Source organism: Lygodium microphyllum, chromosome 3 (assembly GCF_053477565.2).
Source record: "Lygodium microphyllum isolate KBCC chromosome 3, Lygodium_microphyllum_v1.1.10, whole genome shotgun sequence".
Classification (NCBI taxonomy): Eukaryota; Viridiplantae; Streptophyta; class Polypodiopsida; order Schizaeales; family Lygodiaceae; genus Lygodium; species Lygodium microphyllum.
Window position 1 is genome coordinate 70,362,028 of NC_141137.1, and position 27,495 is coordinate 70,389,522.

General features: G+C 39.6%; 1 protein-coding gene across 1 annotated transcript in view; it reads left to right on the top strand.

The window, feature by feature from the left end:
* The first annotated feature begins 8,279 nt into the window (after positions 1-8,279).
* The window catches only part of LOC148038475 (Protein kinase superfamily protein), a 37,158-nt gene continuing 17,942 nt past the window's right edge, over positions 8,280-27,495 (top strand). The window contains exons 1-7 of the mRNA XM_087672480.1: positions 8,280-8,509; positions 8,808-8,910; positions 8,999-9,141; positions 9,300-9,413; positions 9,614-9,802; positions 18,015-18,170; positions 18,501-18,766. Coding sequence (XP_087528606.1) covers positions 8,423-8,509; positions 8,808-8,910; positions 8,999-9,141; positions 9,300-9,413; positions 9,614-9,802; positions 18,015-18,170; positions 18,501-18,766 — 1,058 coding nt within the window. The 5' untranslated portion in view covers positions 8,280-8,422. The remainder of the gene's footprint in view (positions 8,510-8,807; positions 8,911-8,998; positions 9,142-9,299; positions 9,414-9,613; positions 9,803-18,014; positions 18,171-18,500; positions 18,767-27,495) is intronic.

Consider the following 27,495-nt stretch of genomic DNA (forward strand, 5'->3'; position numbering starts at 1 on the left):
TGGTCGTAATTCTTAATGGAGGTGGTCAACGGACTAATCAAGGTGGTTCGCATCACCTTTCAAATCATTCATGGTGGTACAAAGCACCATCTAATTTAGTCGACAAGGTCTCTAAGCCTTAGCTTATTCAATTAGCACAAGATCTCCAGATGTTGGCAAGGCTAGTTGGCAACTTAGATGATGTTTTGAGCAAGCTAATAGGTTGAAAATTGCCAATCATGGTGGACTACATCTCTCCAAAAGTCATTTGTAGCGGTCCACATAGTGTGCATGCAAGGTGTATGGAGTGTCTTATGTGCTATGAGAGCACAAATCAAGAAGTAGGTGGTCTATGCAAGGTGGATGTGGTATCTAGAGTCTAAAAAGCATGCATGCAAGTGTTTAATTCAAGCAATGAAAGAAAGTTTAGAACCAATGGAACACTTACAACATGCATAACTTCTAGTCGTGATGGTGGATAGATAGCATCAATCACTCAAAGTAGTCCTTACATAGGTGATTGAATAATGCACTTACACACTACACGCACAATGGTGATCATTTGGATCCTAGATTCTACAAACTCAATCACGCAATGTAGAAAGTATACCATACGACCTACATGGTGGTCAATATATGTGTGATCAAACAATCTCATGGAGGTGCAACTCACTCATAGCAGTGTCGACTTCTGTCTATCATGGTGGAAGATGTGAGATATGAAAAGATTAGAGTGCAAAGCATCCAATCACAATGGTTGCACACTAGTTATAATGATGGGAGACAAAGAATTTTAGGCACTTGATGTAGTCATGGTAGTGTGGAGGGCATGAAAGAAAGACATAAACTATAAGCAAATCCTACTGCCAGCACTTTAACCAACACACAAATAATGAATCAACATAATTCTCTTTTGTAATGAAGGATTGCAATAAAAAAGAAATCTCTTTGTGTGAACTTGGAAGAGATGAGAGAAGCTATAAAGGTATTGTGTTGTGAATGATGTTATCAAAAGATCTAATGGCTCTAGATTGTGGGATATATGTAGACCCCCTCATTTGCTACATTAGTGGCTAGATTACAAGGCCTCAAAGTCCATATGCAAGGAAACTAGGTCATTTTGTGCACAGAAGCAAATAGGGATATGCCAATAGAATATTAAATAAATATGCATTTTGTCTCTTTAATAATCTAGTGGCTTTTAAGTTGTAAGCAATCGAGCTAATCCCTAGGAAATAGTCATGCTACGTTTTGGCTTAGTCATGGTGGTTTAGCAATGGTTGCAATGATGCTTTGTGGAGCATGTGGGCACTTTTTTTCTTTCCCTAGCACTCAAGGAGTTAGGCTATGCCTTAAGTCTTCACAAAAAACATATTGTTTTTTGCATATAGGAGGTCATGGTGGTGCAAAGAAATAGTTTCCAAGAGAATAATTTGAAATAGATATGTCTTTTGTCTATTAAATAACCTAATTGCTTTTAAGTTGTGAGTAGTCAAGTTGACTCCCAACAAGTAGCCATTGTGATTGCTTTTTGGTGTGATCTTGCAAGGGTTGTGATAATGCTCTGTGGAGTGTGTAAGCACTTTCTCTCTTTTCCTTACACTCACAGAGTTAAACTATGCCATAAATCTTCACAAAAAGTGTGTTGCTTTCTGCATACAAGTAGTCACGGTGGTGCAAAGAAATCATGATGGCTTCTTCTGAGCATAGCATTACTTCTAACTTAGGCACTCAGGTTGATTATGTGGCACTCATGGTGGTGATCATATTGTTCATTTGCCAAAATGATCTTTGATGGTCTCACGATTCAAATGGAGAAGAAGATTCTCCTTTATGGTCTCTCCCTCTCTCTTTCTCACTCTTACATGATCTCCCTCACATGCATTCTTTTCTTATCAAGGTAAGGCAATAGTCACTTCAAGTTTCTTGCGTGTAGTAGAAGAGAAGAAAAGCAAAGAGCAAAGCAATGAGTTGTTGCTTCTCCTTCATGGTCCCTTGCTCTCTCCTTCATGGTCCCTTGCTCTCTCCTTTATACTCTTTCACTCTTAAGCTTTGGTTATGATGGAAGCAAGAAGGGAAAAGATGGAAGAAAGAGCTCAAAGTTTGCATCCACAATAATCAGATTATATTAAGTTCACACATTATATACTCAGGGTTACTTGGGTGGATAGCCTCCACCCTTGGCCTCTCTCAAGTCTAATCATATAGGCCATTGCATACCCTTGTCCCTTCATGATTGCCCATGATAGAATAGTGTTGTGGCATGGACTTTACGAGACAAACTAACTTGCCAATAAACTTATGTACATAAATTAATAGAACTAAAGATATTGCAGTTGTAACTTCGAGAGATCTTGAAATTTGCAAAAAGTGAGCTCAGCTCTCACTTTTTTTACAAAAATATGATAAAATCTGATTGAGATGGTATGCTTGTGGATCCTCAATGCCTAACATAAACTAGGCACCTAGGCCGCACAAAGCATGGCATTATGAAAATGAAGTGTGCTCTATACTTTGAGCCACATGTCATGTAGCAAGAGTGTTGTTGGCCATACATATTCTACACATAAACATCATATTTTGTTGGTGTGGCTTCTTTACACACTAAAAGACCTCTCTTTCCTCCCAATGTAAAGGTGAAAATCCTCTTTTAGTGTTAATAATAGCAATGCTAATGTATTAATAGCAGTAGTAGTACTTTGAAAATATTATTGCATTCATAACCTTTTCATAACATGGTACGCTATGTTAAGGTATTATACATATACATATAAATTATTAGACATTATATAACACTATATTGTTTTATACTTATATTTGTCTTAACATTAAGATTAGTAACATAATACAATATAAATGGGTTTTATATAATTCTAAAATGTTGAAGAAAACATTAATTGATATAAATGTTTGTTGTTATGAATAGTGTTTAACAAATAAAGTAATGCTATCATTATCATTATATCAATAATGAATATTTGTCACAATAAAACATTAGTGTTTATGTATTTTTACAAAATATTAGTTTATAAAATGTTAATAGTAATAAAATTTTAATAAAATAATATTTTTTGTAACATTTAATAGATATTCAATTTATTATATCAATAATGGACATTAATAAAACATTACCTTATACATATTTAACTATAATAATAGACATTAGGTTATGATAAAGTCAAGGATAATAGCTTTTTAACAATTATTATAAAACTATTTATTATGAATATCAATCGTTATACTAAGTGTAACAATAATTATAATAAACATCATTTTTTAAATGTTGAATTATTATCATAATTAATAATTTATTACAATATCACTTATTATGAAAAAATTAATTTTTAAACCCTTCTAACTTCTTAAGGAGTTAAATTAAGGAATTAGTCAAGCACTAATCAATTCACCAAATTAATGTTAGGCCTTAACACCTACAATAGCTAAGAGAAGCCCCAACAAATAGCAATGGATTGATAATCAAAATTGGAAACATCTTCATCACTTAGATCATTTTCTTTCTGTGCCTATTTTGAATTGCAAGTGCCTTAAAGACAAAGGATATACGGGTTTCTCCCTCAAGTAGCCACTTCCCCTCAACTACACTTAATACTCTCAATCGTACACCTTTCTTGAGCGATAAGGTAATCTTCAATATTCTTGTACCAAGAAATTAAGTCTAACCATAGGAAGTTGAGACTCCCTAGGTGTGTCCTGCCCTTGATGTTCCCTAAGTCTAAGTGGTGGAATAGGAGGTAGGGCTAGGGGTTTAGAGAGACAAAGTTGGCCAACCAAGGTCATTAGACATTCCTAACTTGAGGACCCTTAGGTGTGGTGTCATGTTTGTGCTTACATGTGTGTGTATGTGTGCCCGCACACGTGCGTGTGTGTATACACATACATATATATTTTTTCCTTTCTTTCATTTGATATACAATATAGTACAATATGATTTTCTAGCTCTATGCATAGAATAAGATGGCAAAATTGAAGAGGCTTAGTGAGGCTTTTCAAAAGGAAGAAACCCATTCAAAACAGTAGTAATAGGGTAGTCCTTGGGACTCAGGGTATGTAATCTTGGAGATTGGGGCTTGTTCAATGAAGGAACTCTCGTTATTGATGAAAGCTTGTCTATCTTATTGGTATTGGGGCTTGTTTGTGAAAGAGAGAGTAGCTCATAGAATGCCTATTGAGGCACACTTGCATGTGGAGGATGATCTCTACATATACAGTCTTTGAAGTCTTGTCTAGTGAGGTGTTCTACATAGGCCTTCATTGCATGGTATTGCTTTTAGTGATTCTTCAAGGGAACAATAGTTCTTGTGGCTTGGAATGTTTGATCTACCAGCTTAATAACCTATGCTATCAAAAGAAGTACCACTTATCTAAATTTAGTTGAGTTGATTTTGATGCTTTTTAATACATCTATTTGACAACCATTGAAAGCCCTTTTTATTTATATACACATTTACAAGATATAGTTCCATGTCACTCTAAGATGATAAAATCCCATTGTAGAACTCTATATTATACTCAAATGTAGCACAAGTATCAAGGAGTCATGGTAGTTTCACAAGCAATGATAAATATTATGCAATATTGAATAGCACAGTTCCTTGTTCCTAGCCTGCTAGCAACATGTAACTCCTCTTCTATGAGAATTTTGTTGAGCAAAGAAATATTCTAGGATAGGTCCATCTAATTCCATACCTCAAATAGTAGTAAGTATGTGAAAAGAAGTAGGGGCCATATAGTTTAGGTCTCTTTGGGATTGCCATATGGCTCATCACTTCTCCAAGGTCCTCATGAGCTGGGCACTAAGTTCAGCCATTGAAGTGTGATTATGAAACGAACATTTGTTGAATTGGATTCATCCCTCTAATTTTCATTTTAGTTCTTTTATCTCAAATGGGTTGGTTGGCAAAGAACTTCATTGAATGTGATGGTTAAGCAATGTTCTTCAGCTTCCTTGTTTGAGATGTGCAGCATGAGATTATCTTGTCATAGTGCTTGCTAAGATGTTCTTACTCTGTTAACTAACCTTCTTCTAGTCATAGGTTTTGTCAACCTGAGCATATTTTATACTAAGTTGTAGGGGCAATGAGCAAAAATTATGTTTATGTTATCTAGAGCTCTTTAATAGGGCACATGTCCTATTAGGTTCCCAATTGCAAGGTAGTTCTTTGACTAGAGTTTTACTTGCGGTTGTGGCTATGTTGGTATTTCCTAGACAACTCATCCTTGAATGGTCACGATTGGGTGCCTCATTTTACCATTGGAGAATTACTTGCATATCAACTTATGAAACACCCAAGATAGTTGTTTGTGAGCAACGAATTATTATGCTTACAAGTGATGTCTTGTCCTAACGTTTTAGGTGCATAAGGAGTGGTGAGAGCTTAGTCACATGTATGTGGTTTAGTGTATGTTGTGCGCATGGTGTGGTTGACTAGTACACTATGCAGTAACTAATGAGTAGTGCCCTAAGTGGTTATGCTTGCATGTACTATAGTGTATGTCAAGTGTTTAAGTAAGGTGAGATGAAGACAGGGGATCTTGTAGCTCTAGCTTAATAGCTCAAAGATGAGATTCTATTGGGTGAACAAATTAGGACACCACATAGTGATTCCTTAATCTTGATGCTAAAGCACACCTTCTCTTAACATAGGATGAATTCCTCTCCTTTGTGACTCTCAGGATAGGATGAGGTTCCCCCATGGTTAGTAAGGCACCTCCTTGTTAAGAAAGGCCCATACAATGACTTGAAAGACAATAGGCATGTCCTCAATTTATGGACATATTGAGGGATCCTTTTTGTCACTTGGGCTTGAGTAACAATGCGCAAGTTCACACACAATGATCGCTCCTCTTGTATCTTGAGCTCAATTGAGTGAGTGGGTGACTATGGATTTGAGACACAATGTCAAGGAGATTTTTGAAGGTCAAAGTATGGTGAGCTCAAGGTGTTGATGTCTAAGAGACCTTGATGATTGTCACATGTAGCTCCTTATCAACCTTGATTAGAGTTTGCAAGCAAGCCCTTCAACCTTCCCAAGAGGTGTAAAATAGAGACCAAATTTTAGATTTTCAAAATAAAAAGTGTATATGGTTTGTTCCTAAGGTTATGCTAACTCGCTAATCTACTTCAACCCAAAATTTGTTAACAAAAAATCATTGAATCTCTCCTATTGATACCCATTCTAACCTATATGTACCCGTTTTAGAGCTACTCCTAATCCATTTTCAAAGAACAAGCTCTTATTCCATTTCGGAGTCAAGCCTCTATTCCAACATATGATAAAGAGAATGCATATCATCACAAGTGATTCCATTGTGTCCCAACAATGGAACCAAAATGTCAGAGCTTTTGCAAGCTTGAAGGTGAATTTAATAGAACACATATTATTTCGAGCACTTTGCCCGATTTGACAATGGCTACCTCTCACAAAGCCAATACATCTCTTTTGCTCACTGATCTATTTGTCTTTCTCTCAAACCACATGAAAGTAAAAATCCCAAAATTTTCCCTATTATTAGAGATCAAAGAGCTATATATAGAAACCATTATTATCTCACCTTGATCAACCATGATTGAGGCAACCACACATGTCCATTGTAAGAAAAGCATGGAACTACCTCTTACCTTGTTGGAAATAGAAATTGAAAAAGAGTAGTTCGGAAATACTAAGCTTTGCAAATCATCCATTGCTAAATTGACCTCTTGCAAAACAATAATATCTAACTTCCTCCATTGAAGGAGGTAATTTTAAACAACTTCCCTTTTGTTAGAGGAAAGCCCTCTTACATTTCAAGAAGCTTTCATTGATAGCTTATCCATGGATGTAATCATAATTTGGATCCAAAAACTCGTCTAGCTCATAATCCAAATAAAGGATAGATGTTGTAGTTGACCATTGGTTACCTTGTAAGCTTCTTGAGGGAATATTGGCTTTATCTTTAACACTTTTGACTTTAGTGTCCTCTTATTGTTTCTCTTGCAACTCCTTGCCTTTGTTGAGAGAAGGCTAGGTGCCTCCTTTTGATTCCCCTTGTTTGGAATATTTCTACTATTATTGCCAGCCAAAGGTGGAGTGGCTTCCTTTTAGCCATGAGAGTCTTTGGAACCATGTCACATTTAGGTTTAGGCCACTACTTTTTGAGCTCTTCCTCTGCTTTGCTTTGGATTTGGCCATAGGTTTATTTACAACTTTTGATTTCCATGGGCAATCATAAGCAAAATGGCCATATTGATTTCATACGTAGCAAGAATTGGGGAAATGGGAAAACTTGACCTCAACCACTATCTCAAATTCATTTTCGAAAGCTTCACGAAAGCTAGGAGTTTCCACTCTCCTATAATAAAGAATGAATGCTCTTTTTGGAGCCCGAAGAATGCCATTGGAGGGCACAAGGATGCACTTGGTGCAACTATTCATGCACTACATCAATCTTCCTATCCATCCAGTTAGGCAATCATGGGATGGAAATCCACACTAAGTACTCATGCACGAGTTTATAATCAAGGGAAAAATGAAGAGACCATGGTAAAGCATAAATAAAGTTTCCTTTAAAGCCCACATCTAAGGCAACAATCGAATCTTTTTCTTGTTGAGAGCCATCAAGAGAAAAATATAAGCCCTTACCCTTAAATCTATGTTGCCTAAGCACTATTCTTGCTTGGTAGGTTTTGGAGGAGCCACCTCATGAGCTCTTCTTCCCTGGGTACCTTTTCCTTAAAGAATAAAAATAAACCAACAATAGAGAAATCAAAATACCTCTCCCTAATGCACTACAATGAAAAGGAAACTAACGCTTTTTGGATCTTTGCCTTGCTCTTGGTTGCCAAAGTTCTCTTTTCACTAACCCATTATAGATCAAGTTGTAGTGCTTTCTCAATGTTCGACATAACAATATCTCCATGCTTGGCAAAAGACAAAAAGTCCATCTCCATGTAATTAGCACTTTTGGAGCTCTTCTTATGGCAAGATTCAACATAATCAACATCTTCTTCTTCTTGAGCATGTTTACGGGCTTTGGAATGTTGCATGGGATACAACCTTGTGGGAGCCTAGTTGGTAGTCATGGATAGTAAGCTAGTAGCCTTAAAGATCATTCGATGACTGATGCTCATAGGTTGTGCTTTTCCCCTACTCTAGCCATAGGTTTTGATGCTGTTTTGTTTATGCGATAAACCATTGAATGCTAGGGTAACTAGGTTAATGTTGAATTTTGCTAGATCAAACGTCAAAGCAAAATAACACAAAGGAGCCAGCAGGCCCTTTGACGGGGTCAGTTTTCTCGTTGCAGTCATTTCATCCAATCACAAGGATACAATTGGACACGCAGACTCCTGTGATGTACATTTTTCGTTTCATGTTTCAAGCTATTCGCAACTTGCCCCTATCGCTTTGTCGCTCGCTCGCTCTCCAGACACTCAAACGAGCTCATGGCTGTCAATACTTCATCAGCCTTTACGCATCCTCCGATTGCCTTCCATCGACTGGCACGCCTTGGCTTCTCGCTGTCCAACCCTGTAAGCTCCCGTCTCTCTGTTTTGCTGGTTGCAATTGATTTGTCTTGCCATACGCACGCCTTCTGTTTAAAGAAGACGAGGTTTAGAAGGATAGGCCGAAGCAAGCGAACCAGTATAGCTTTTGGAGAATTGTCCATTGTCAGGGTCATTCTGATACGATCTCATCTTTGGTGACATTCCTTGTTGTCTATACCTGCAGTCTAGTATTGTTCAACTGCACCATTGTTAGAGTCATGCTTATCAACATGCCATTTTATATGGATTATATGGAGAAACCTTGGTTGTTTTTGAACTTCAGAGGGTGCGAGTAAAACGAATCAACAGCTTTATTTTTGTGAGGGCTCGATCGGCATCAACTTCCACAACTTCTTCTCAATCATTTAATGTCAACTATAGAGAAGGTAAGCTGAAAAAATTTCCAAGTTTTGCATGCTCATTGTGCATATTCTAGTAAGTCTAGTCGAGCATGTGTTTTTACTCCGCACGCAGAGAGGCTCAAGAAGTTTTCAGAGCTTGTCGAGGATGTTATCCGCACAACAATTGACACTGGACCCAGAGGTGCAGTTCGTTTTATCCAAGGGGTTGAAGCTGTGGTCAATGTTGGTGGAGATTGGATTGTCGAACAGATGAGGGTATTCACACGATTTCACAGTTACCAAACTGGCATGATTTTAATGTTACAGTAATGCGTATCAAGCATATTCACTGATGTGACTATTACATCATGATAATCACGTTTATTGATTCTGGACTTAGTTTTTTTGAGATTGGACCATTCAAAAATCTGCAGAGCCTTCAAAAATCAGGAGCTATGGATTCTGGGATTCAGATTGGTATGCCTGGCCCATCCCAACTCCGCCGTTTATTTGAAAGACTTGGTGCAACATACATAAAGTTAGGTCAGGTGAATCTTGGACATGGTCAGTTTGCTTTATTCAGGATTATTTTACTAGTTAGTATTTCCTTGTAGGCTGTGCTAATGGGCTAGGACATATGGTGTTTTAATTTGCGTTAATTTTCCTGTTCATTTTTGTGCTTCACAGTGGCGTGTGCAACTACATTCAATTCCCTCATTAGAGTTTTTCTTGTTTCCTGGATGGACAGTTTATCGCTTCGACACCTTCATTATTTCCAGCTGAGTATGTGAATGAGTTTCAAAAGTGCTTGGACCAAACACCACCTGTACCTTTTGAGCAGATAAGGAAAATTATTACAGAGGACCTGGGTCGTCCGCTGGAAGAAGTCTATGAATTTGTGGATCCAGTACCAATTGCTTCAGCTTCTATCGCCCAGGCATAATCTCATCCACTTTTCTCCAAATTAAAGTATCGACAGCTCTAATTTCCTGTAATAAGGTGATGGAGTGTGGAAATGCTTAGGTAGTGCCATTGACTCGTGGAGAGAGAGTCAAGAGGGAATGTAAATAAGGACTATGCAGACACTAGTTTTAAGTTGACAAGGTGAGAAATGCCTCACATTTTAATATGTCATATGAACGAGCATGTGCCAAAGCAGTAGGCTCAACTCCTCTAGAGTAGCAAGCAGTATCCAAACATGTGTATACAACAGTAATTGATGCAGGACAATGTTGGAGGAGACAGCATCATACCATTGATGAGAACACAAGTAGGTCAATTAATTATCACCCCCATTTATGAGCAGGCTGATCGAGATATATGGTGACCAGCATAGCACCTGGTCAACTACCAACAAGTGCCACATCAACAGGTTGGCCAGTGGCCTATTTCTGAGAGGTTAATGGCCTTGTGAACAGTTGGTGAGTTCTGGGCTTTGGAGCCAGTTTTACATCAGATCATCAGTTTATGTGCTAGCCTCTTTTGCATTCTAGCACAGATTAGGCCTTATGATTCAGTTCTCAGCCTCTGTAGGTAGGAACAGTAGATAGTATAGAAATCCTGGTACCTAGAGAGTGCCTGAGGTTATCAGGCTTTTGTTGGTACTTGCTGTTATACTTTGATATTTTTCATGTAGATCAGTTCCACAATTTGCAGTGCCAATTTTGGTATTAAGATGGTTTTAAGTGTCAGATTTGATATCAGAGGCAGAGTTTGTTTGAGCAGAAAGAAAGGAATAACACACCGAACACCAAAACTATCGGTGGACATTATGGTGTGATAGATGTGAGAGTTTCAGCTTCAAGAATGGGCCATCACCTTTGTGATTGTGCTAGGGGCCCTTGAGCAACAGTAGAGGCATTACAGCAATAAGATTATCTTCTACGCAGAGGTGGTCAACTTTGGAGACCTGGCAAAGCTCTTGGGCAATGTTGCTTGTGTCTTCTCCACTGGAGGGTTGTCCTACCGATCTTTAGGCCTGTCTCCATTATCTCTGGTGACCTTGCCACTTGGTTGTGATGGATCATGGGCATGTACTAGTGGGACTGATACTCGCTTGGACATGTCCAAGTGGGACTGATAGCCACTTGGACATGTTGCAACTGGATACAGGATTGTGCACGTGTACGTGTCCATGAGCACGACATATACTAAAGAATGTGTCACGAGATACCATGACCAATCAAGATGATGGGCAGCCCAAATAAGCAGTTGAGTGGATTGCAAAGGTTAGGCAAGACTTCTCCCGTCTTCAGGAAAAGATGTATGAGCTCTTGCCAATGGTGACAGTCACTCTGTAATTGATTCCCACATCCTTTGAAGGTGTGGATCTGTACTGAATGGCACTTGGGTCTGATCTGCACTGAATAACATTCAATGAGGTGTTGAAATGAGTGTGCATTCATTTGAGATGTGCTTGACTTTTTGACATGCTACCTTTGAGATGTGGACATTGCCTAGGTTTTTTCTTACTTGTTCAAGATCAGAGTTCTAGTGATGAGTGGGCAAAATCCCTAGTTATGAAAATGAAGCATAAACCTGATTGTATGGCTAAGTTGGTCTATCTAGGTTTTCATCATAGTGAGTGTTCACTCAAGTGTTTAACCTTATTTCTCACAAAATTTGTTTGTAGGTTAGGTTTTTGGCTAGATCCCAACAAGCTCATTTTTCCACATTTCTACAACTCAAAGATTATGATTGAGATGGGAGTGCCTTCGTCCCAGATCCTGGATTTACAATCATTTTACAAATGTGACATCTTTTGAGCCTTGTCTTCTCAAAAAAGAAGTTTGTGGAACGCTGAAGGCCCTGAACTGAAGCTGAAAATGCATGAAAATCTGAAATGCAGGACAGAAAAGCTGGAAAGTAGAACATAATGGTGGGAACTTTTATCTAAAGCACCAGGAGGTTGCCATAATTAATCTGAGAACCTTGTACCGTGTTTCTTGATTTCTCCCTCTCTAGTCTTCCTTTGGCTAGAGGGAAGCTACCTAGGCCCCCTTTTGAATGGGTGAGTTCGTCTTCTCCTGTTTCAATCATCAGAGGGCATTATACATGTTAGCAGATTAGTCAGTTCATGGTTGAATTTGTACTTGTGGTACAGCAGGCTGGGCATAGAGACATTTTAGGCATTTTATTTGCCATTGTTTATTGAGGTTTGGGCATTATTTGCAGCCAGTTGGGCAGCTTTTAATGCTGGCCGACCGGTCATATTTTGGGCATTTATTTGTCCTATATATTGTTTGGCTCCCTCCTCCACTTATTCATTCATTCATTCATTCATCACTGGACAGTTCTTGGAGAGAGGAAGTAGGTGCCAGTGCCTCCACAGCTGGTGACTCACATTGTATCTATATTGTCTCATGTCTTGGTATATGGATTCCATTTCCCAAGCATACATCTGAGTTCTCATCTGTATTGTGTTATTTCTTTCTTTTCTTTTGTCTTGTGTTTAGCAGTTTATTTCAGCACATGTTTATGCTTCCACTGCTGCACCACTTCTGACATGGTATCAGATTTCAGGATTTGTGTTTCTGCTGTGTTTTCTTGCCGATTTCAGGATTGTTTTTCCTCTTCCTGATCAGGCAACTACTACTCCAATCAGGCAACCAATTTTGCCTACGTTTTTTGTTGACGTCAGCATCCGTACAGCCTGTGCATCTATTTCAGCTTGCGTTTTGGTGTCTTTGCATCTCCTCTTGGCTGGGCGCTTGCATTAGCAAGCCGTTTTTGCTGTTTTTGGCAGTTTCTGATTGTTTTCTTGACTTTTTACAGCAACTTTTGTCTTATTTTGATCAGATTTTGGGTTATACTATATGTGAACTTTTACTTTTTGCAGTTTGTGCTCGTGGTTTGGCTGTGTTCCCTCTCCAAATACCTTCTTTTCTCTACTTCTTTTCTCTACTTCTTTTTTCAATTCTCTATAGATGGCTGCTCCATGCACATCCATTGATGCTACGCTATATGGAGGTTTAGGTGAGGTTCTTGCAGCTTCAGAGAGGGGTTTGAAGATGAAGAAGTTGAAGGCCCAGTGTTACCACAGTGGCAAGAAAGGTCATTTAAGGAAGAACTGCATAGAGTTAGCGGCTTCCGGGAAGAAAAAGGAGCAAAAGACGAAGCAGGATGCGGACTCCTCTGACAAGTCATCATCTGCCTCAGATTCTGACGCAGCTCCTTCGACCAAGGCGAAGTCCCAGGTGCAAAAGGGTTCTTCTTCGGCTCGTGGGAAGGGCTTAGTGGCCCCTTTCTCAGTTGCTTTCTAGTGGTGGTAATGAGGTCATTCCTCACGACTCTCTAGTGTCAGAGAGGGAGTGTGAGAGGGTGGTGAGATGGGGCAGCCATGCCTCATCTATATTTCTATATAGATGCATAGGATCCAGAGAGGGACATCCCTGACGCATTGACCAAAGTCTGGCAGGTACAAATCCTGGAGCTGGGATTGACATTCAGGTTCATGATGGGCTGGTTAATTGACAGAGAGTAGGTGGCTTCCGTCTGGAGCTCACATGAGGGGACACTTTGGCGGTTTGGCGAAAGAAGGGGAATCCATGGTCATTTCTGCACTGCGGCATTGGTAACAGGATAGTCACGTATGTTACATCAGAGGCATTGTTGACAGACATTGAGAGCTGCTATGATCTTCTCTATCTTCAGGAACTGGTATGATCAACATCGATATCAGGTTCTCTCCAAGGCACCTTGGTGGTGGCTTGCGCACCCACTACTTGGGTATCCATGGTTCTACTATGATGGACATTGTTGTATGTACTATGATGGGACATTATCATTGTATATTGTGTTGTATCAGATCACCCATGATCTGAGAGAGGGTGTTAGCAGATTAGTCAATTCATGGTTGAGTCTGTACTTGTGGTACATCAGGCTGGGCACAGAGACATTTTAGGCATTTTATTTGCCATTGTTATTGAGGTTTGGGCATTATTTGCAGCCAGTCGGCCAGCATTTAATACTGGCCGACCAGTCATATTTTGGGCATTTATTTGTCCTATATATTGTCTGGCTCCCTCCTCCACTTATTCATTTATTCATTCATCACTGGACAGTTCTTGGAGAGAGGGAGCAAGTGCTAGTGCCTCCACAGTCGGTGACTCACATTGTATCTGTGCTGTCTCATGTCTTGGTATATGGATTCCATTTCTCGAGCATACATCTAAGTTCTCATGTATATTGTGTTATTTCTTTCTTTTCTTTTGTCTTGTGTTTAGCAGTTTATTTCAGCACATATTTATGCTTCCATTGTTGCTCCACTTCTGATAATACACTCCTTTCTAGCATCACATATTATCTTTCACTAGGTGAGGTTGATGGAGGCCTTTTTCCACTGTGCAAGGCTGATCCAAGCTTCATTTTCATCGAACAAGGGCTAGGTGAACTTGCTGTGTTTGACAAGTGAGATTGATTTTGCTCCAACTGCAGCCATTACACGGGTGAGTTGGTCTGAAGCTTGAATTTCACAATTTCTCAACCATTGGGAGTTGTATTCTCATACATGTCCAGGGGCTTTGGGATTCTAGGTTGATGTTAAAGGAAGGCATTGATATGCTATAGGTAAGATTGACTATAGGAGGATCTTCACCATCATATTTTGCTGTCTTTATTGAGATGCGAGGGGGAGATTTTTGTCTCTATTGTGACTGAGCAAGATATTTGTCATGGACTTGGGGTCCAATTTCTTCCCCTTCTAATTATCGAGCTAAAACACGCTTTACAGCTGATTAGCATTTTTAAACAGCCCCAAAACACGCTTAATTAATGAAAAATACAAATTTGGTGCGCGGTTCGAGAGAGTTTCAGCGGTCTCCCAAAACCCTAATTTTTGGGGGCACCCTTCAACATCTATAAATAGATAGGTTGCCCACCATTCAACCTCATCCTTCGATGCAGGTTTCTCTATCATGCATATTTCAGCCATCAGCCATCTACCATCTGCTGCTGTCTAGCCATCACTGATTGCAGCCCATCACTATCAAGCCCCAGGTGGCCTGTTTTTAGCAATAGCCGTACTTTTTGGAGGTCTCCATCTATTAGGTCATTATAGCACTTGCTCAGCTTGCGTTTTCAGCATTTGGTGCCAGGCGATAGGTTGCTGCCATCTCTCTCACCAAGTAATTGTTGTAGTACCTACGTTTTTGCTATCCAGCAGGTCATCTACATCAACAAACAGCTCTCCTATTGTTGCCTTTGTTTTGTGACACTCTAGTGATCGGCATTTGGTGTTTTCCACATTGCGACTAGTGGTCACTGTACTTGGGATCCATCTTTGGTGGATGTCACTCTCCGACGTTGCATTGCTCTGCCCTTGGGCATTCTGTACACTCTTACATTCATTTACAGCATTCATTCACTTCAGAGTTTCTTCTCTCTGTGTTTGAGTTTTGTGTTTTGCGTTTTGCCTTTTGCATAGGGTTTGAGTTTTACTTGTCTTTGTTGGAGTCTTTGTTTTTCAGTCTTGGTCACACATGTTGTGTTTCCTCAGTGCAAACCCTAGCATATCTTCACACTAAGCTGGTGCATGATCATAGCATTGGTTGGTCACTTTTTAAGCTTTGGTTGAAGAATCTAGTGCTTGACTATGCCTCTTTGTGCATCCAAGACTGATGTAGGAGTGCTGTTAAATGGTAGCCATTGCGTTTATCTAGAATTGATAGCCTAGGTTGTGAGCATGCAATGTGCCTTGGCCATCTCAACATTGTATGGTCCTTCCACTAGGTAGTATTGGGGTCCAAGTTTCTCCTCTTCTAAGCTGGCACATGATCATAGCATTGGTCCTTAGTTGGTCACTTTTGCAGCTTTGATTGAAGGGTCTAGTGCTCGAACATGCCTCCTTTGAGCATCCAAGACTGATGTAGGAGTGCTGTTAAATGGTAGTCACTGCCTTTATGCTTAATTGGTAGCCTAGGTTGTGAGCATGCAATGTGGCCTTGGCCAGCTCAACATCATATGGTCCTTCTGCTCTGTTACTGCTGAGGGGGTGGAGGGAGTCCAGAATTGTTGCAAATGCTCAGCAAAACTCATAATCATTTTACTGCAAAACTCAGCTTCATTATGACTTCTCACCTTCTTCACCTGTTTGCCTCAACCAAAGCATGCCAGTGAACAGAACATGAAAGAAACAAGATGCTTCTCTGGCCCATGCAAATCCATGCAAATGATGAAACATTCAATGTGAACAAAATCCGTGAGCGGTGGCTAGTCTCTTGGGAAAGTGTGGTCTATGCTTGTGCTTGATGGCTTCTTTGGGTACAAAAAATTCTCAATATACTTGACCAATCTGTCTATACTCAACAGAAATAGTGCCTTTTTCTCACAATTCAATGTGCTCATTGTCAGCGACTGTAATCTTGCTGTGGGTAGGACTCTGAACTGTGAGAAACATCTACAGTGTCATTCAAATTTTGAAGCAATTTCATGAATATCAATGAAATGAGACACATGATATGCATAACCTCTTATCACTGTGGTATTCAGCCTCAACCTCTTGCCTTGGACTTTGTACACTAGGCCCTTGATGCAGCTGTCTCATCCTCATACTTATGAGGGCACTCGTTTGTCCAATGTCCTTTGTATCACATTAATGACATTCTCAACATAAAAGAGAGGAAGATGAAGGCTTGCCTCCAGCACTATGTTGATTGACCACCTGTATCGTACTGTTCTGTTCATGTTTGCCAACCATGGTCATGAGTCCAATGACCATGACCCTTGACAACAAGGGCCCCCCTTTCCCAACCATGGTCACGTCCCTTGACAACTTACAAGGCCACCCTTTGTCTTGGAAGATGAGGAATGCTTGGAAGCATCAAGCTCTACCACAGAAATAAGAGACTCCAAAGCAAGAAGATTTTCCTGATGGAAACCACACTAGGGAATGCAGAAAAAAAAACTTTCCTCGAAAAACCATAACCATACTCTTGTTACTTAAGAGTCTCAACAGTGGCCTTCAACTTTAGCTATGAGCTCCTGATGCTACATAACCTTGTCTGCTGCCAATAAGGTCCATCTTTGAACTACACTGAAGTTGCAAATGCACCTCCATATCTGCTAGTTGGCCCCTGGTTTGTTGTTACAGGTGTTGAAGGAAAGTGTTACTAAACCAAGTCATCATTGGGCTGCTGTACATTAGGTTCACTTTTGAGTGAATTGGAGATGTCATTATACCATCCAATACTACTAATTGTGGGGAGGAACCAAATGGACTTTAGGCTAATGGTGGAGGCCAGAGGGGGAATGGTCGAGCTCTTTCTCGTGATTGGTGGCTGTGGTTTGGGACTTCCAGCTCTTATCCTCATACTGTAAATGCAATTACATCTTGTAAATGGACACCCTCTGATTTTCTTGTTAAGCTTCAAAGACCACTAGTTGGTCCTACTTAGCTTGGGTAGGGACAGGTATACTTGTGGAAGTCTAAGCATCTGGTGTTGCCTCAAACTAGTTTGTTGTGTGACATCATGGTTTCCTGTATGACCGACCTCATCGCAATAATGGCACCAATGGTCTTTCTCATATTATTGCTGCTCTTCTTAGGATAGGAAATCTATTCAAGTCCCTTCTTAATCTTTGTTTTGGGGCCGACTTTGTTAGTTGGATGTTTGGGATATAGAGCTAGATGCTTGCTATCATGTATTGAGATAAGGTGTATGGCTTTGCATCTCAAAATTCAAAGCAAGCTTTAGAGCTCTTAAATATTTCTTGTGTTTCAAAGTATGCATAGCTCACTCAATGTGGAGGCCAAGACTCACGACCATGTAAGTCATCGACAAAGCGTCATCATTCCTCTTACTTATTGTGTGGCCATGGTGAAAACTTCATACCGAACTGAACTTTAAGAACTGTTGATATCATTACTGAAATAAACCCATTATATGGTGAGGGTTGACCTTTTTGTCTAGCTAGAAAGTTAGACATGGCAATTATATGAAGCTTGATCTGTGATTGCTGAAATTCTATGCTCTGCACGTCTGTTTCTCACCAGAAATCCCTAGACTAATGTACATTTTTTTCCCCTAAGTGACCTGATAGACAGATGGGTCTTATGTGTTTGCAGCTTTTTTCTATATGTACACAGTATATGTATTAGTATCATGCATTGTTGTGCATGGTCTATATTCTCACAGAAAGCATGATTGCAGGTACATGGGGCTAGACTAAGGGGCAGTGCAAAAGAAGTGGTGATTAAGGTTTTGAAACCAGGTGTAGGTGATATATTGACTGCAGACCTCAACTTCCTATATATTGCTGCACGAATCTTGGAGTTTTTAAATCCTCAAATTAGCCGTACTTCCCTTGTAATGATCTACTTCCTTCCAACTGTCTACCATTCTTAAGCATTCTTTATGGTCTGTCATTTTCTCTCAACACTTCACGTAAGTGTGCACACTATTCCAGAGCTGCATTTTGTTCACATTTGTAAATGTTATAACAGAAGCAAGACCATGGCAACGTTCCCTGAGCTGTATGTTAAGCATAATCTCTGTTATATTTGACCTTTTCCTTTTTGCAGTACAGTTAAATGGGATTTTTGTCCTTATATTATAGGCTATCTCATTTTTACTTGGTTCTTTGGACATGTGACAAATGTTGCTACTTGCCTAATGCTACACACACAATATATGTAGGTGGGTATCATTGGAGACATACGAACTTCCATGCTGGAGGAAGTTGACTTTCGGAAGGAAGCTGTCAATCTTGAAACTTTTAAGAAATATCTGGATTCTGCAGGACTCACAGGTCAAGCTACAGCGCCAACAGTGTATAGACACTGCAGCACAAAGGGGGTTTTGACGATGGAAAGGTTATATGGTGTCCCATTGACAGATCTTAATTCTATCAGGTCATTGGTGGCAAGTCCGGAGGCAACCTTAATAACAGCTCTAAATGTCTGGTAGGTCTTCACTTGATCCTGTTGTGTTTGCTACTGCACTTGTGGTCATGTGGTTCAGTAAGATCTTTAAGAGAGCCTTGGCATGCTATTCACAGTTGCTATTGGAATGACATCTAGCTGTATCTTCAACAACAAATTGGATCATTTTTTAGCCCCATCAATGAGCCCAGTAGCTTAGCTTTGGATATTAGTTGGGAGTTTCTTGGCTTCAATTGCAGTGGTTGCAATAAAAAATCTCATCTCCTTCTACAAAGCTCCATGTTTCTTCTCACATAAGTTGAACTTGAATCGAGTTTACCAAATTGAAAAATTATCTCCATTAAACTTATCAAGACTGGATGTAACAGAGATTCATTGTCCATCTTGAAGGAGAAGAAAGGAGGAATGTATGTGCATGTAAAGAAATACCTGAGCAAAGAAGATAACACAAAGTGTGTGACAAAAACTCAATAATAAATAGTAGAACTCAAAGATGAAGTATAACTCAAAGAGAATGTAAATGAATAATAAAAACACACTATGGTAAGTTAATACAATGACTTTGGACTGTGTGATTGCGGGCCAGAGATGAACTAAAGAGAGTGTCATATTCTGAACAGATCCTGGAACGCAGCAGGCAGCCTTAAAAAGTAATCAGCTGCTGTAGACACAGATCAGAATAGACAATCTGTTCAGAACAGCGGTAGGCAGCAGGGCAGCCTGCTAAGAGTGAAAATGCAGGGCAGCTGCACAGAAACAGAGTCTTGGCTGGAAACGCAGGCTGCAGGCTGAGTGGAAACTTTGCTACTGGAGGTGGCTGATGTGCTGGGTGGCAGCAGGAGACTGAAAACACAGCTTCTGGCTGGCAGGAACAGGTGCAGTCATCTCCAATCTGACAGGGCGGCAGCTGTACAGCAAAATGCAGGTGTAGATGAAGTCCAACAGCTCAAAGACTGTTTGTGGAGGATGGTTGATTGCTGCCAATAGGGTGTCTGAGCTGGAACAGGCTGGAAACGCACTCCACAACCTGAGATGTGCTCTGTGAGGGGTGTGAACAGCAGTGGAAATAGGGTGCCAGCTAATGGAGAGAAAATCTTCAAAGCAGGATTGGATAAGTGGTTGGGAAGGCTCTTTATTTATAGATGTGGATCCAACCAAAGTTGAAGTGTTTGATTATGGGACATAGAAACTTTGTAGCATTTTGAGGTTTGGGGCTATTTAAAATGAGTGAAGGTTTAAACTGAAATGTACCTTCTTTAGCGTAACATCCTCTTGTTGGCCCAAAATTGGAATCCAAGAGGGACTTAGTCAAACAACATGTGCACCTATTGCTTAACCATGCTCATGCCCTGTGCATGTCTGAAATTCCAGCCACTTACCACTTACAATCCACACATATGAATCATAACCACTGTTAGAATGGGATGCATCCACATACCAAAACCCAACATTGTCTTGACCACCAAGGCAAAGTGGTGTATAAATTGAGCATAAACAATGATATATCACATGATACTTATGTAAAGTATACATCAGCTTATGCAAACCGCATGTTCTCTTACATGACCTGCAAATGTGAATTGCATATCATCCATGTGTACCATACATGCCTTTAAAATATATATAACATCCAAATGTACATTCCATGGATTCCATGTATTGCATACATGTCAATAACCTTGCAAATGTATAGTTTCAGAGCCGAGAAGCAAACCACACACTTGCATACCAACTCATAGTGGCTAGTACATTGAATAGTGATCCAATGGTAAACATACTATTAGCATACAGTACCCTGGATGCAAATCAAGTACATCTAAGATCCACTTCATAATCGAGCTGTGCATCACTAAGAGAGTAGAAATGCAACCTTTCCCTTGAGCATTAGGCAATACGATGGACCTTCTATACTCTATTGAACTTGAATGAGCTTGATTCAAAGTTGGCTTTGACTAAAACACATCATATTAAAGTGCAATACAGAGGGTGATCTAGTAGGTCACCCTCCTCCATCCATTTTCATCCTTTCATAGGTGAAACAATACTAAAAGTTTACCAAGAAACACATGAAAACTTTACCTCTAACTCTTCATGCCCTAACACTTGCACTAGGTTCTAGGCCTTCGTCCCATTGATCACATAGATCCTTGGAACTCTCACATTGTTTCTAAAAAGGGTACATTGGCTACATTTTCCTCATGATCAGCACTATACAAATCATTTGTATGAACAACATTAATACTCCGGGCTATATATATGCATTGCCAAACATGCTACATTGTGCTCCAAACATCATGCCAACATTACTATATACAGGAATTTTATATCTCACTTGTACTTGGATACATTGGTCCTTGTATACCATGCATAGGTAGTTGCATACCAAATACATTTAGTCATTGCATCCCCGTGGTTGAAGCATGATCAGCCATTGCTTGGAAGACCAAACCACCATCGAAGTACCCTAGGTGATCCATATTAGCATGCATGCCTCTTCCAAAAAGCATTGGATTGGCACTTTTAAGTTGGCCTTGCATATGCATCAATTGTCCCATTGGCATCATTTACTTATGCTTATTATTCGCGTTTGGAATATCATGTTGCTGCATTGGCTCTTTCTTTGGTACATCCTATTGTCCTAAAGCTCTAGAAGATGATTTTCTCTTTTCGCCTTTGCTGCCATCTTTTAAGGGGATCAAAAGGTCCATAAAGCGAGGATCTTTTGCTAATTGCACAAACATTTTAGCTGCTATCCTTAGCTGATCCTTCAATTGGTCATCAAAATTCTTTGGCTTTTGTTGGTCATTAGCTTCAAGAGGTCTTGAAGGACCCACATTTTGGTTTACATGAACATTATTAGCTTGTTGCTGAATGCCCATGCTACATGCTTTGTTCAAGATCAGACATTGCATTTTCCTGATATTTTGTGAAATTTTCAGATTGAGAGGCATCATCCTTGCTTGATTCGAGCTCACTATTTGAAGACATTCTTGTTGTAATGCTTAGTTGATTACAATTTCAGCACTAGAGCAATGCTTCTAACCATGGGCCCCCCAATTCAAGGGAGTTGATAGTATCTTGGTAATGGAATCATGAAACTAGCCTTCCTTCTTAGATAGGGTGGCAAATAACTTGATTTAACACTAATTACAGCAAGCATAAAATTCATATAAACTGAAAATGCAAATGTTAGCACTTAATCTTAATGGACACCTCATTGGTCCCAAAACTAGGGCCCCTTGTGGTATTTCTTTAATTTGTATTGCTAAAGGCTGAAGCACACTGTAATATAACTTGATCTCCCTGAAGCTTCAATACATCTTATTGTCCATAACAACTAGCAAGCCTTCAAAACAATTTGCCCTTTGATTTGCTTGGAGATTGACCTTCAATAGCTCCTTGGAAGACAAATTCTATCCCAAACTTAAAGTTGCTTGGCTGGCTTCTTGAGATTCTCTGAAATCTCCAAATTTTGGCTTCTGAGTTTCAAGTTCTGGGTCTCAATTTTTGAGCACTATTCCCAGGGTGGTTGGTAAATGGTTTAATAGCAAAATCTCTTCAATTGCACCCTCTTTGGACTGAATTTGATTGAGATCTCTTGAGGAAAGTTGTGAAATGGCCGAGAGAATAGAGAGAAAGTTGGAGAGAGAGAAATTCCAAAGTTTCATCACGAAAATTGGCTGAAATTCAAAGATACCCTACCGTGAATGATTGATTGAATGCAGCCCACCGTAAAAAAGAGCCCGATATACAGTCATCTGCCCTTATGGGTCCCAAAACTGTTGTCATAGCCTATAGACAGCCTACAGGGGCTGTCACTACTTGCCTCCAGTGGCTTGTTGATCGGTTGGGGGCAGCTCTTTGACAAACTCCGATGGCTAGGCTAATCATTAATGACTAGAAAATTGTAGTGGCAACTCGCTCTCCTCCTCTCCTAACCTCCACCATACTGAAATGAGTCTCCAACAAGCTCTAGTAGCCTTTTCCTCACTTGCATGGGCACGTTTTGCCAAGTTGCAGCTTTCTAAATGCATTTTTAGTTAAATTAAATTGAATTTTAGAATATTAATTTTAAGAATTAATTTAATGATTAGTTTTTACTTTAAAAAACAATTATGCTAGCCAACAATTAAATTGACTGGGTCAATTTGCCATCCAAGTATTCTTGAGCTATTAGTCATTGAATTTGCATTAATTAATTAATTAATGCCTAGTTCCTAATGTTACCACTGATATTGATGACTAATAAGATCCTCAATGTCAAAATTTGACATTAGGTATCACCTAGTATTTGCCTAGAATAACTTATTAGAACTTTTGCCTTTGACATTCATTGACTTTTTAGGGACCTTAATTTGTCATTGTGAAATAACTAACTTGCACACCATGTGTGTATATCATATTTGTATATTTGATTGGCACTGAATTAAATGCTAAGCAAGGCATTTAAAGTTTTCACCATTGTGATAGGAGTGGAGGATGATGATGTAGATGGATGGTGTTAACTTTAGGTTATCTTTAGTTGTTGTATAAGAGTTTATAGCCAAGAAAACTGATATAGAGTGAGGAAAAAGGAGCTTATTTACAGGAGAAAGAGGAGAGCTAGTGAAAAAAGGAAAAGTAGAGTAGCATAAGACAACTATTTAGTTACATGTCATGAGGCGTGACAAGTGGTAGGACACTTGAAAACTCATGTGACAAATATCTTAACACTTCTCTCTTCTCTATGGTTTTCCTTGTTGGGTTGAGTACTGTTAAGAATAGAAACAACTAAATTTAGTAAGCATTGTTAGAACACAAAACTTACTATTTTTAGAATGTTATCAACTATTTTTAAGGACTAGTATTTTTAGACGAATTCAAGACTTCTAAAATTTAGAAATCCCTCTCTAATGTGTGTAATATGAAAGCTCATCATGAGTGTATTATAAAAGTAATGCTGAAATCTTCATACGAGTTTTCTATGCAAAGATATGTACATTTTAAGCTTTTAACCTATACATGCATACTGTATGGACATTTCATGATCATGCCATCTTGCTAATTGTAAGTTGTAAGTGTTTGTTTTGGTAGATTTAGCTCACACTTTAAGGTATTAATTCTGATACGCTTGAGTTCTAGCCAAAGGCATGCAATGGGATTCTACAAGTAGAAGTGTGTGCTTTCTTTAACCCACTGTGTGAGTCCACCATAACCTGTGACCACTCATCAATGGCCAACTATAATGCACTTTTTTTTATATCTAGTAAGTGCAAATAAAATAAAATAAAAAAAAGACTGATTTATCAAGTGTATAGCTGTCATAACAACCTCTGTTCAAAATCCATGAGGTAATGCAGCATGAGACTGCATGGCACGGACCTTTTTCTGAATAGTCTTATTCATATGCTCTATGACACTGTTTTGGGGTGGATAATAAGGGATAGTGAACTCCCTCTTTATCCCTTTGTTGTCACAAAAGGCCTGAAAGGCTTTGGATACATATTTCCCACCATTGTCAGAGCGAAGACACTTCAATGTCTTGCTGGTCATATTTTTAGCAAGTGCCTGGAAAATTTTAAACTTATCCAATGCCTTATCTTTATGATAGATCGGATAAACCCATACTTTGCGTGTGGCATCATCAACAAATGTGATAAAATATTTCTTGCTCCCTAGAGACAGCCCTCGTATCTCGCATACATCGTGTTTGGGCATGCTTACCAAAAATACAATGATCACAATGGTCAAAATCAACAAACCTCAAACATGATAAATAATCCAAACGAGAAAGCATTTCCATTCCAGTTTGACTCATTTGCCCCAACTGGCTATGCCACAAAGACACACTTGGCTGCTTGGTTATGGCGACAACATGATCATGCATGTTAGATACATGTAATGGATACTAGAGTGTCACTCTTAGAGCCTTTAGCAACAATCCTAGATCCCTTACATATATTCCATTTGCTATCCCCAAAAGTGGTGTGATAGCCTTCATTATCTAGCTGCCCTATGCTTATCAAGCTCTTTTTGAGCTGAGGTACATGCCTCGCATTATGCAAAGTGTCACTCTTAGAGTCTTTAGTAACGATCCTAGATCCCTTACATATATTCCATTTGCTATCCCCAAAAGTGGTGTGATAGCCTTCATCATCTAGCTGCCCTATGCTTATCAAGCTCTTTTTGAGCTGAGGTACATGCCTTACATTATGCAAAGTGAACATTGAACTATGATGAAATCATAGTTGCCCAAAACAGAAACGTATGGAAACGTTTTGGGCCCGAAAAGTTTCAGTCCTAAAACGTGTTTCGGGACAGGTGTTTTGGCCAACAGGGGTTTTTACCTAGTTTCAGGTGTCACAGATTGCATTTTGCCTTCCTGCATGAACATTCTACCTTCTTTTCCTTGCTGTCCACCCTTTTTCCCAGCTGATCACCCTCACTTGCTATTGGCTCCACATCCTAGCCTTGAAACTCTACATTCCTCATCCTTCAGTTGCCCAATCCCTTTCCTTTCATGTCCATACCATTTCTAGCTGTTTTCCCTCAGATTTGGTGTTGATGTTCACTGTTTCCAACTAGCAATCCCTTCCCTTGCTTTGTCCTTTGCTGTTCACACTGATTTGAGCAAGTTTTTCCCAGTTTTGCTGTTGGTTTCCCCTATTTCCAGCAAGGTATAGCCACGGTGAAGGACACATTTTGGAGCTACATGCGCATTGTTAGCGACTATGGAGGTAGTGGTGGCTTGAAGCGGCGGGAATGCAACTAATACCATGTCATTTGCATGGGTTACTAGTAAGGATATTGATAATTGCCTTGAGGTTCCTAATGATATTGTCGATGAGTGCATGAGGATCAAGACAGAGTGCTTGCGGCTGAGGTATGCACAGTGAGAGAGGGAGTGAGTGGTGCAGAGTAGAGAGTAGGGAAGAGAGTGAGAGCACGACACTCGATGTGGATACAATGACGAAGTGTACTACCTTAGGTTTTTGATAATATATGGAGGTAGTGGTGGCTTGAAGCAGCGAGAATGCAACTAATGCCATGTCATTTGTGTGGGTTAGTGGTAAGGATATTGATAATTGCCTTGAGGTGCCTAATGATATTGTTGATGAGTGCATGAGGATCAAGACAGAGTGCTTGCGGCTGAGGTATGCATAGTGAGAGAGGAAGTGAGTGGTGTAGAGTAGAGAGTAGGGAAGAGAGTGAGAGCACGACACTCGATGTGGATACAATGACGAAGTGTACTACTTTAGGTTTTTGATAATATATATAAAGAACATGTGTAAGGGTACGTGCTCACCCGAACACCGCAAAAGGCAGGGTGACCCTTTATTTCCAACAACCTCCCACCTAAAGGCAATTTGTTTGAAGGTAGAGGAAAGAATCAACTAAGTCTATGTATGTACAAAGCTGAAATACACATATACTATACAATCCCTATTATCTGGCGGCAATGAGCAAACCACTTTGTTGGAAGACTCTTTGTGAGAAGGCCTGCAGGGCTATCATTGGTATGTACCTTGACAAGCTCTTGTTGTCAAGTACATCCTTGATAAAATGATACTTCACCTGTATGTGCTTTGTCTTTGCATAAAAGACAAGATTTCGCACTAGCATGATAGCACTCTGACTATCACAGTGGAGGATAGGAATCTCTGTAATGCCAATCTCTCTCACCAGACGTGAAAGTCATAAAGCCTCCTTGCATGCCTTAGTAGCAACCACATACTTTGCCTCTGTAGTAGACAATGCAACACACTTCTGCAGCTTGGATATTCAAGAGATTGCTCCCCCTGTGAATGTGAACATATATCTTGAAGTAGACTTCCTACACATGCCTTGCTACGAGCACAGATACTATTTCCTTTGTTACTGCAAATGGAATCGAAAGCTTTCAAATGTGTTGTATGTTCGAGAAATTAGGAGAAATCTGTTATTAGTTGTTGCCATATTTGATCTTGGTCATAAAGTGAGATTCAACAAGACAAGTGTAAAAATTCTTGACAGTGCTGGTAAAGTTGTTGGCTAAGTGCTCTTACAGTCATCGTTGGAGTGGGCACAAGTAAGCTTGCATGAAAGGTTTGGACACATTGGATTTGTAATTTTGAAGGAGATGCATAAGCAAGGTATGGTTGCTCACTTACTTGCAGTTATTGAATTGAAGGATCCATGTGAAGCTTGTATGACGGGTAGGCAATAGAGAAAGGCATTTTCACAAGAAAGTAAGAATAGAGCAAATGCTTCTTTAGAGTTGGTACATGCTAACTTGTGTGGTAAGATACCTGCATAAGCCTTGGGAGGATATTCTTATTTCATGTTGATCATCAACGATTACAATAGGGAGTTGTGGGTGTACTTTCTTCGTGATAAGGCTCAAGCTTTTGGTAAGTTTAAAGAATGGCTAAAACTTGTTGAGAATGAAATAGGAAAAAACGTGAAGAAATTTAGATGGTGGTGGTGAGTTCAACTCAAAGAAGTTTGAAGACTTTTGCAAAAGCAAAGGGATCAAGTGTCAATTGACGATGCCTCATACACCTCAATAGAACGGTGTTATGGAACGTAGAAATCACACCATTGTGGAGATGGCAAGGTACACGCTAAAAGGCAAGGGATTGCCAAACTATTTTTGGGCCGAAGTTGTAAATACTATAGTCTACATTCTCAATCGGAGCTACATTAAGGCTCTCAATTAAAAACACCTAATGAGGCTCACACTCGTAAGAAACCATTTGTTTCACATTTTAGAACTTTTGGATGTGAATGCT